At 42.4% G+C, this 12,015-nt stretch overlaps 1 protein-coding gene across 1 annotated transcript in view; it reads left to right on the top strand.

Moving 5' to 3' along the window:
• The window catches only part of LOC143284207 (uncharacterized), a 67,887-nt gene extending 57,083 nt beyond the window's left edge, over positions 1-10,804 (top strand). Inside the window, exons 4-5 of the mRNA XM_076590875.1 lie at positions 8,718-8,932; positions 9,970-10,804. Coding sequence (XP_076446990.1) covers positions 8,718-8,932; positions 9,970-10,441 — 687 coding nt within the window. The 3' untranslated portion in view covers positions 10,442-10,804. The remainder of the gene's footprint in view (positions 1-8,717; positions 8,933-9,969) is intronic.
• The last annotated feature ends 1,211 nt before the right edge of the window (positions 10,805-12,015 follow it).

Genomic DNA, 12,015 nt, shown 5'->3' with positions numbered 1-12,015 from the left:
ACCCTAGTAACATGTAAACAACTTATCCCTTGAGGAAGGAATCTGATCGTTCCGAAAATTTGGAACATTTGACAGATTGATGTGTTTGTTTTTCTTTTTTTCTTCTCTCTCTCTCTCTCTCTCTCTCTCTCTCTCTCTCTCTCTCTCTCTCTATATATATATATATATATATATACAGTATAATGTAATGCAGTTCACAGAATGAGAATGTGTGTGTGTGTGTGTGTGTATGTTCGTTCGTTCTTTAGTTTAACGTCTTTTCACTGTAAGTGATATTAGACGAGGGAAGGAAAAAAATCGAGTGGGAGGAGGGGGAGTGAGTGAAAGTGTGTGTGTGTGTGTGTGTGTGTGTGTGTGTGTGTGTGTGTGTGAAAATTATTGATTTAAGTTTTGTTTAAAAAATAAACAAAAAATCATAACAATATAACATATTTCTAATGAAAAACTAACAACTATAACAGGGAACCATCTGGACTGTTTAACAAGGAGTTGAAAAAGTCATACATTAGCAATGGACTGCTGAAGATCGTCAACACTGAAGATGATTTCAGTTCAGGGATTTGAGACTTTAACATATCGCAAGTTGGTATATGATCGGCTGTTATGTGAGCACCACAGATGTGTGTATGTGTGTGTGTGTGTGGAACACAGTGTGTGTGTGTCACAAGCACCCTCTGCTAAACTCCAATGACCCACTGCACTGATCTAAAAATAGAAGTAGACCGACTTACGTCGGATCAGTCACGGGGTAAATGACGCCCCATTTTACCATCTACTTTTTATACTTTTAAAGTTGATATGAAAATGAGTATTTTGTTAAACTAATAACATGTAGAGCCAAGTACACGTACTTCTAAACGTCGTATGAAGTGAAAAAGACTTGATTTTGAGAAATGCCAAGACTGAAAATTTTTACGATTCATCAAGGGTACTAACTCTCATGGTTTGTTATCTTTAACTGGAAAAGAATTGGTGATTCCAATTGATTTTGTTGATATTTGTATGGCAGTTTGGGGCATAATCCGGTAAGTGATGAGGCGTTCACATATCTTTCTCTGAATGAATATTTAACTGTCTCCTTCTCCAACTTTCCATCACATGTTATCGTGTATTGTCAATTGAATGTTGGATTGAAGGGCCAGGTCAACTGCTTGAAACAAAATGTCGTCCTTCGCGTTCGCAAGGAATATGAGCACGTGTTTTGAATATGTATAAATATGTGTATGCAGTTGATTTTTGCCGATGACCATCAGGGCTCAGCCAATAGATCTATAAAGTCCACTTGTAGTATTGATTTTAGTATTTTCCGAAAAAGATCACTTGGGCGAATGAACATAGTGATAGTCCTGTACACTGAGAGTAAAACACACAAGCATTTTATGTATTGAGTATAACTTCAAAATGTAATGTTTAAGATGAGAAAGATAAGTTTAAAACAAATCAAACCCCCTAGCATTAATTACAGATTAATTTCCCTTTTTTACTAGCTGCACCAAAGAGATGCACCAGAAATATAAATTCCATGTGTAGCAAAAGAAGCTCCTGTTTGAACAAAAAATGATGAAAATGACTGCTATTGATGGTGTGTCAGAATATCAGATCAAAATGAATTAAAAAAAATAATAATAAAAAAAGAAGTAAATATAACAGTAAATTCTTTTTGGCTTTAATTTGTTTTTTTTTATTGTGCCCATCCCAGAGGTGCAATATTGTTTTGAACAAGATCACCGGAAAGAACTGAATTTTTCCTATTTTTATGCCAAATTTAATGTCAACTGACAAAGTATTTGCAGAGCAAATGACAATGTTAAAGTTTACCACACACACACACACACACACACACACACACAACCGAACATCGGGTTAAAATATAGACTCACTTTGTTTACACAAGTGGGTCAGAAAGTGGCGACCCATTTCGCTACTGAATACCATATACAAAAAATTGGTTCTTCTTGTATTACTTCCAGAATAAAACGAGTATTGCCAGCTCTCATCAATGAAGATCAGACAGGATTTGTAAGTGGGCGATACATAGGAAATGATATTAGACTTATCCATGATACAAATCAGTATCTTACTGATAACAGTTTACCAGTTCTCTTGCTCTGTGTTGGTTTTGAGAAAGTATTTGACTCCCTGGGTTGGACATTAACTCAAAACAACTAAAAGCTTTTGGCTTTGGCGAAGATCTTTGCTCTTGGATTGAAATATTTTATAGAAAATATTAAGTCAACTATAGTAGTTAATGGACAAGCATCCCAGTGGTTTGATGTTTTGAGAGGTTGTAGGCAGGAGTTTCACCATATATTTTTATTCTTTGGGTTGAAATTCTAGAAATCATGGTTAAAGAAAATAAGGATATTCAAGGTACATTAATTGGTGATAAAGAACATAAGATAACACAGTTTGCACAGGATGCACAGATGATGTTAAACGGCAGTGAATTCACGTTTACAGAAATGATAGATACGTTTAACAAATTTGGAAAGATATCAGGATTACAAATGAATTCTGAAAAGACCTCAGCAATTTGGTTGGGAAGCAAATTATACAAATCAGCTATAGTTTATATATAGTTTATATGCTACACCTTAAGATTAAATGGAATCCAACAGCTTTTAAGATATTAAGAATACGGCTTACAGGAGATTTGCAAGGATGTGGAGAACTGAATTACTTAGAAAAATTCGAGGAAATTAAAAAGTTATTTGAGATATGGATAAAACGTGTACTTACACCTTTGGGAAGAATTGCTATTCCCCCCCCCCCCCCCCCGCCCCCCCCCCAAATTCTTTTAATTGAAACTTTCAACAGCTGTGTTTCACTTTTGTATGGAAAGGAAAGCGTGATAGGGTAGCAAGAAAAACAGATATGAAACATATAAAAAACTGCGGACTAGGAATACCATCAAGGCTCTCAAGCTGAGGTGCATAAGAAAAACAAACTCAAAACATAAATGGAAAAGTGTAATCACCTTTTTGCATCCTGAAATTCAAAATATTGATAAATGTGGACCAAATTATTTTACTCGTTATGAGAAAATATGTTTTGGAAGGATGTCTTTAATCCCTTTTTTTGCAAACACGATTTGGCCACAAAATGAAGCACAAATGCTGGCCGAACCATTATTTCATAGTAACAAATTTGTTTTGAGTAATCTTCAACATAACAAAAGGGAATTGATACGAGAGGGCATCTGTAATGTTGCATATCTTTATAAAGAAAACGGCAACCTTATGTCATATCTTATATGTGGAATTTAGAGAAAAGTATAACGTAACCACAAATTTCCTTTCCTGTGCAGGTTTATTGAAAGTGATCAAACTTGTCTCGCTAAAATCAAACATGCAAATAGAGAGTGTTATGAGAATGCAGTTCCTCGCCTTTTTGGCCGAACTATATTCAGTGCAAAAAGGTAGCTATAAATACTACTATCTATTGGGTCAGGGAAAAGACCTTCCGAATTTTTGTCAGGTATGGAACAATAAATGCCAGAGAGACATCAACTGGAAAGTAGTTCTGAAGAAAATAGAAAAAATTAAAGAAATTATATTAAAGTGGTTTCAGATCAGATTAGTTCATAGGATTCTAGCAACAAATATAATTTAGAAGAATATGGGTGTAGAAACTGAAGATACTTGTACATTTTGCAAGCAAGAAAAAGAAAATATTCAGCATATCTTTTGGAACTGCGAACGGATGCACTCCTGGCTACAATTTGAAGGAACTCTGAATGAGAAATGTCTTCACGTCACAGAGTTCAAGGTCAATGAAACATTCGTACTCTTTGGTTATTTGGAAAAATTCAAGTCAGGTGATGTTTTTGATCTGATTATTCAACTTGCAAAAAATTTTCATATGTACTATTTTTTTTAACCCATTTTTCAAAATAGTTAAAAACACGATATCATATTGAAAAGTATATTGCTGCAATCAATTCGGAATATAACAAATTTACCGATAGTTGTTTCTTTAATGATGTGCATGTTTAACATGGCTAAAAACTATCTAACTTGAATCTATGATATTCTCGTATACAGCTGAATACAAAATATCATAGTAATATCTTAATGAAAAAATGTAAAACATTCCCTTTTTTCCCCCTCCCTTGTGCTAATCATCTTGTTACCATGCGCAGACGTGTTACACGAGCTTGTGTGTGTGTATGTATATGTATGTATCCATGTCATCGTACGTTTGTGTAACTTCATGTATGTCCAGATTTAGTCTATGTACGTAAGCGTCCAACTTCAAAAGAAAAGGAAAAAACCATCTTTGTACATTGTATCAAAATGAATGTATGATAACATGATGTAAAATTATCAGCGAGAAGACCTCTTGTGACACTATGTTGAAATTCTAAACCAAAAGATGGAATTATTTAAAAAACAAACAAAAAAACAACATATATATATATATATATATATATATATATATATATATATATATATATATATATAACAACGAATGAAATGGTGAAAGCAAATAATGAACTGTGTGTCAGGTCAGGGGCATAGCCCTTGCTACTTGTACCATATAACCCAATACTACCTGCTGCATGTGAAGTCTCCCAACGACGTGTTTTGTTTTTGGGTGAAGAAATTAAGCATAGTGTAACGTTATATGGAAATGATTTACTTCGGGTGGAATGCTATGTTTTGTTTGTTTGTGTTTTTTGTTTTGTTTTGTTTTGTTTTGTTTTGTTTGTTTGTTTTGTTGTTGTTTTTGTTTTTGTTTTTTTTGTTGTTTTTTGTTGTTGTTGTTGTTGTTGTTGTTTTTTTTGGGGGGGGGGTTGTTTTTGTTTTTTTTCTTCTTCTTCTTTTTATTTTTTAGGATATATTCAAATGACATATACTTGAGTTGCAGTACCTATTTTAACTATTATGTACGTCGTCATGCCTTTCTGCACCTTATGTTTCATTTATCATGTACTATTTCTTATCCTATTTACGTATTTGATTTATGTATTTAAGTACTTATAGTAAATGTATATGTGCAATCAAAATTGAAAATTAAAAAAATAATAATAATAAATAATGATAATGATAACTTTGCCTTCGTCAAAAAAAAGTCTCCCAAGGACGGACCAGGCGGAGGAGGAAACCTTTCCCAGCGGCTGTGAAGGCGGAAGAGGATGACCAAAGGGCAGGTAGAGCTCTTATCCTTGGCTGGAAGTCCTCCTAGGAGACGGAACTACGAAAAAAAAAACCTGCACTGCCGAGGCCGTCGTACACGTGGCAGTATCTGCACCTGTGGGACTGTGAGCGTCGGTAGGCGAGAGAGTGGGGAAGGGACTGCACAACTCCTCTTCACTAAAAAAAAAAGAAGAAAAAAAAAGAAAAGAAAAGTCACCTGTGCTGATCAGGCAACCAGGCTAATGTCGGAACGACGAGCTAGCCCTTCAACACCCAGCTTTCCCAAGCCCTGCGGCGATGGAGAAGTGTTAACGGGGACAGGCAGAGGATTCTGCACGCAGGCGGCTGTGGGGTGATGGTCGTCCGCCGTAGACTGGGGCAGATGCGGCGCCCGTATCCTCCCACAGTGTCAGAGCAGCCCTTTTTAGGGACAACACTGCTCTCCCCACATGGGAAAGGGGAGATAAAAGGATCCCTAAACAAAGCCTGTCTCGCCTAGTATCTAGTAGGAAACCGCACCTACTTGGACATCCAACACTAGCGGTCGAAAACAACAGAAAAAAAGAACCAGGAGTCATGTCCTGACTCTGGGTGCCTGGAATGTTTGCACCCTTTTGGACAGAGACGACAGACCAGAAAGGCGCACAGCGCTCATTGCTAGAATGCTTGATCGCTACCAGGTGGATATAGCAGCCGTAAGCGAAACCAGGTTTGCCAGTGAAACCCAGCTGGAGGAAGTTGGAGGGGGCTACACCTTCTACCGCATTGGGAAGCCAGATGGCACCTAAGAACCTCAGACGTGGGCTTTGCCATACGAACCAAACTTGCACGACACCTTCCACGTGGGATAAACGATAGGCTGATGAACCTGTGTCTGAAGCTGTCCGAGGATCGCTTACCCACAGTCATCAGCTGCTATGCCCCAATGATGACCAACCCTGATGACATCAAAGAAGCTTTCTACGAGGAGCTCAGCCGCACCATTTTAGCGGTAGACAGAAAGGACAGCCTGATCATCCTTGGGGATTTCAGTGCCCGCGTCGGCGTGGATTTCTCCCCGTGGGGCGCAGCATGGACTGACCATCACCAACACCCTCTTCCAACAAGTGGACAAGTACAAGAACACATGGATGCACCCTCACTCCAAGCAATGGCACATGCTGGACTATGTGATTTTCCAGCAGAGGGACAGAGGTGATGTTTCCATTACACGATGCATGAGAGGAGCCGTCTGTTGGTCGGACCATCGCATAGTACGCAGCAAGATGAACGTCAGACTTGCACGCAAGTTCCAACCAGCCAGAAATCCCCCAGGAAGCTGAACATTCACCACCTCCCTATCACCAAGGACGTGCTGCAGCAGCAAATCCAAACAGCTCTGCAAGAAATTCCTGCATCGACTGATGTAGAAGAGGTATGGAGCACCTTTAAGAGATGCTGTGTACACAGCAGCAGCTGACACACTCGGCTTTGTACAGAGGAGCCACAAAGATTGGTTTGACGAGAACGACTCTGGAATCTCCAAGCTCCTGGACACACTGCATATACGGCATCAGGGTCACATTTCCGATAAAGACTGCCAGAGGAAGAATAACCGGTACTTGCAAACCAAGCAACTCGTACAGAAGAGGCTGCGTGAGATGAAGAACACCTGGTGGGAGAGAAAGTCTGAAGAGCTTCAGTCCGCTGCTGATGCTCACGACATGAAGACGTTCCATGATGGTCTCCGAGCTGTGTATGGGCCGAGTCACAGGATGAACCCCTGTCCGAGCCTTGGACCAGGCCACCCTCCTGAAAGACAAGAAAGACATCCTTGCCCGCTGGGCAGAGCACTTCAACACCCTCCTCAACAGGGACTCGTCCTTCTCTGACGAGGTAATTGCAGCCCTCCTACAGCTACCAGTCAATGATTCGCTGGCTGCCCCTCCCACCAAGGCCGAGACCTGAAGCTGACAACGCGAGGACCAGGAGCGGATGGAATCCAGGCTGACATCTACAAGTATGGAGGCAAGGTGCTGACAGACAAGCTGACCGCCCTGTTCGAGTCTATCTGGGAGAGAGGGGAGGTCCTCCAGGATTTCAAGGATGCTTCACTTGTCCACATTTACAAACGGAAGGGAGACAAAACATCCTGCGATAACCATAGTGGAATCGCCGGCAAGATCTTCGCCCGCATCATACTGAACAGACTACTTGACCATGTCTCCAACATAGTCATCCCTGAAGCACAGTGCGGCTTCCGCTCAGTCAGGGGAACATGTATCATGGTGTTTGCCGTACGCCAGATGCAAGAGAAGTGCCGTGAGCAGAACAAGGAGTTCCACATGGTCTTAAGAGACCTGACAAAGGCCTTCGACACGGTGAACCGCCGTGGGCTGTGGAAGATCCTCCTAAAGTTCGGCTGCCCAGAGAGCCTAATCCAGATGGTTGCGTCATTCCACGATGGCATGCAGGCGAGAGTACAGGAAAATACTGACATGTCGGATCCATTCCCTGTGGTAAATGGAGTGAAGCAGGGCTGCGTCCTGGCATCCACACTGAGTTTCTGATGATGATGGTGAGCTGTTGGCCGTGAATTACTCTGCACATCATTCCTTCGTAGGAGTTTCTGATGATGATGGTGATTTTTTTGCGGGACTCTATAGTGCCTCAACAGCTTCTACAATGTCTGCCTTGTCAATGCTGTCAAATGCCTTCTCATAGTCAGTGAAGTTGACATACAGTGGTGAGTTACATTCAAATGACTGTTCCAGGATGATACGCAGAGTCGCAATCTGGTCAGTGCAAGATCTTTCCTGTCTAAACCCTGCTTGCTGGTCTCGTAGCTGTGGATCAACGACCTCTTTCATTCTATTCACGATAACCTGGTTGAATACCTTTCCTGTGATGGACAGCAGCTTGATCCCTCTATAAATTGAACACTGTCCGAGATCACCTTTTTTCGGAAGTTTGATAAGGTATCCCTCCTTCCAATCTGATGGGACTTCCTCCTCTTCCCAGATCTTTTTGAAGAGTGGATGAAGCATCTCCACACTGGTCTCAGCGTCCGCCTTCAGTGCCTATGCCGGGATACTGTCGGGTCCTGCAGACTTGCCGTTTCTCCTTGGTAAGCTGCTTCTTCTGCTTCGTCTTCCAGTGTCTCTAAATACTTTTGTTTGTCTTCTCTGACACTTCGCTTGACAGCATCGAATTCGAACTCCGGTAGTCTTCACTAGTGCGAGAAGGTGTGCACTCTTGTTTGCATCTCTCTGTTGACTCAGATGCGACGCCGGCAAGCAATGTGATTGTGAAACTAGCATGGCCGCATGATACCGACTTTCGAGCTTAGCAATTTTCATGTTTTTTGTTTTTTTTTCCTGCAATGGTCAATCTCATACATTATTTTGCAATGGCATACAATAACAGCGTATGTTATCATTGTTTCCAGATATACTTAATGAGCTGTGTTCTGAGGTCTAACTTTTTTCACGTGAACACACACACGCGCGCGCGACAGGTTTCGTTTAACTCCAAACCACATTTCCATCCCTTCTGTAACAAACATTGTTCATCTTGGCCCTTGTTCCTTGTTCCGTGCAGGCCCTTTTGCTGGTCACCAGTATATACCACATGGCCAAAGTGGACACTGTGTCTCGGCAGATCAAGTCGACGTGCAAGCACTGCTCGGAGTGTGAGAAGATGCGAGTGACAGTGAGAGGTTTACGCTTCATCAGGGTGCTCATTGCCCAGTTTCTGCTGATTGCTATACCCCAGGTCGTGTTCTGGGCCATTGTCCTCCACCCCAAGTCTGATGGGTAGGGAGGCTGTGTGTATGTGGTGGTGGTGCGTGCGTGCTTGTGTGTGTGTGGTGGGTGGGGAGTGCGTGTGTGCATGTGCATGTGCATGTGTGTGTGTGTGTGTGTGGGGGGGTTCCTCTGTCCTTCCACGTCTGTTGGGTGGGGAAGGGTGTGTGTATGTGATATGATATGATATGATATGATATGGATACTTATATAGCGCCTATCCTCGGTCGGAGACTAAGCTCTAAGCGCTTTAAAAACTCGGGATCATTTGCACAACAGGCTGCCTACCTGGGTGGAGTCGACTGACAGCCGCCATTAGGCGCTCATCATTCGTTTCCTGTGCCATTCAATCAGATTTCAGGCACGCACAGATACACACTCAGACATGCGACATTCTACGTGTGACCGTTTTGTTTATTTACCCCGCCATGTAGGCAGCCAACTCTGTTTTCGGGGGTGTGCATGCTGGGTATGTTCTTGTTTCCTTATCCCATCGAACACTGACATAGATTACAGGATCTTTAACGTGCGTATTTGATTTTCTGTGTGCGTGAACACACGAAGGGGGTACACACACACACACACACACACACACACACATATGTGTGTGTGTGTATGTGTGCGCGCGCGCGCGCGCTCGTACGTGATTATAAATGCATGTATTTTATAACTATACCCCCATAATGCTGGCATTATGATAATACCGATCTTTGATTTTAGCTATGCTATCGAAATAAAGGCACATTGACAATGGGGTCTTTGAAATATTTTGGCAAAACCTTTCACCACCCCTTTAAAAGCAGTGTGCGTTATTCGCGCTGTTCATTCCTAGAGTGTCCTTGATTAAATGATTTTTGTAGAAAAACTTAAGTGTATTTTTTATATTGTTTGGCTGTTATTGAATATTCCATTTTATGGGACCAGTGTTGTAGATGCCTGACACAAGGCCGGGCTATCAAATGATTGACGTGTAAACGGACTGTTCCAAATAGCAATATCGCATACAGTGATGACCCAGCAATCATTGTGTCCCTGATACGGTGTTGCAGGAAAGACTACGAGTGGGTGATACTGTCGGTACAAGGGTCGCTAGGTATGCTGGCAGGATTCATCACGCTAGTGCTGCAGTGGAGACTGCTATCCTTCCGCATCATCCCCTGCACCAAGCCCATCAACATCACCCGACAGCACGGCACCCTACGGCTTTCCCGGCAGGAGGAGGTGGTGTTTCCCAGCTTGAAGGACGACGCCAACAGCCCCGCGGGTTACGTCACCGTCGTCAAATCCCGCAGCGGGCAGCTGCACTTCAGCCGGACGGTCAACTGCCAGTGCGCTCACTGCGTGGAGCACAAGACCAATGCCGATGATGCCTTGGCCAAGAAAATGGCCGTGCAGGCGGCAGCCACCTTCGGCAAAATGGCCGCCAAACCCTCCTTGCCCTCCCTCAGACGCAAGGACTCGCAGAAAAGGAGAAAGAGTGGCCGGGAGGCAAGTATACCAGCAGCAACAAGCCTAAACTAGGGTCATTAAAGTAGAAGAGGAAAATGCGACGGGGGGAGTTTTCCGTGTGTGCCAACAAAAGCCAGCTGGCCAGTAGATGGGAAGCCCCATCGGTGCGGAAAGGTATGACAGGGACGAATCAGGCTTTGATGATACCCTGTTAGTACATTATCATTCACCCACTCATGCTTGCATGTACATTCGCGTGCATATACATACGTTCACCTTCTTCAGACACACACTCCCGCAGCCAACTCTCTCTCTGTCTCTCTCTCTCTCTCTCTGTCTCTCTCTTTCTGTTCTGTCATCGATAGTTTATGTTTGCGTGGTTTTGGCACGCATATTTAATTGGTTTTCCTTGTTCACATACTGCAAATTCTGATACCCGGGTTGTTTCCTCTTTTTACTTAGCTTTGAATAAAGTATTAAGAATTCCACCATTTTATTTGTGTGTGTGTGCAATGTACGTGCTAAAATGTGACATTCAACATGTTATCACTCACTTATCCTTTCTGTTCTCACTTTTGAGAAGGCAGTTGAGAACACTTGGAAAGAAACATGATGAAACAGACAATACAAGAATACAAGGCATCGTTGAGAAACAAAAAGGCTACTTACAAATAAAATATTTTACACTCGCTACAAGATGATATGAATGATCCAAGATGTTTTAGGGGTACAGTAAAATCCTTTGTTTCAAAGCATACCATGCAAAACGAAATCAAGGCACAAGATTGATATGTCCATTTTAGTAATTTTTCAATTCAGTCCCTGAAGGGCATGTTGATGGTGGTGACGTTGACGGTAGAGGTGGGGATGATGTTGGTGAAGACGGTGGTAGTGATGTTGATGGTGGTGGTGGGGATGAAGTTGGTGATGGTGTTGGTGATGTAGATGGTAGTGGCGAGGATGATGTTGGTGAAGACGGTAGTGCTGATATTGGTGGTGGTGGGGATGATGTTGGTGATGACGTAGATGGTAGTGGCGAGGATGATGTTGGTAATGACGTTGGTGTTGATGTTGATGGCGGTGGTGGGGATGATGTTGGTGATGACGGGGGTGGTGACGTTGATGTTAGTGGCGATGATGATGTTGGTGATGATGGTGGTGGTGGTGGTGACATTGATGGAGATGAGGGTGATGTTGGTGATAACAGTGATGGTGATGATGATGGTGGTGACGTTGATGTTAGTGGCGAGGATGATGGTAGTGATGATGGTGATGTTGGTTATGTTGATGGTGGTGGTGATTCGGAGGATGATGATGATGGTGGTGGTGACGTTGATGGTGGTGATGAGGATGGTTTTGGTGATGATGGACGGGAGATTTAAGGTGATGATATTGATGGTAACGGTAATGGATGTGGAGTTGATGATGAGGGTGGTGGTGGGGATTTTAGTGGCGTTGGAGGTGGTAACATTGATGTTGGTGAAGAGGTTTGGTCGTAATGGTCATGACAGATGTGAGATTGATGATAATAATGTTGATGCTCTTGAATGTGACATAAATGAATGTGAGGTTTTGAAAGTCATTGGAGCTCTGAAAAAGGGTAAAGCGTCCAGACCAGACTGAATAATTAGTGATTTTTTTTCAAA

The sequence above is a fragment of the Babylonia areolata genome, chromosome 7, assembly GCF_041734735.1.
Source record: "Babylonia areolata isolate BAREFJ2019XMU chromosome 7, ASM4173473v1, whole genome shotgun sequence".
In the NCBI taxonomy this organism is placed as follows: domain Eukaryota; kingdom Metazoa; phylum Mollusca; class Gastropoda; order Neogastropoda; family Buccinidae; genus Babylonia; species Babylonia areolata.
This window is presented reverse-complemented; position numbering and strand designations above follow the sequence as displayed.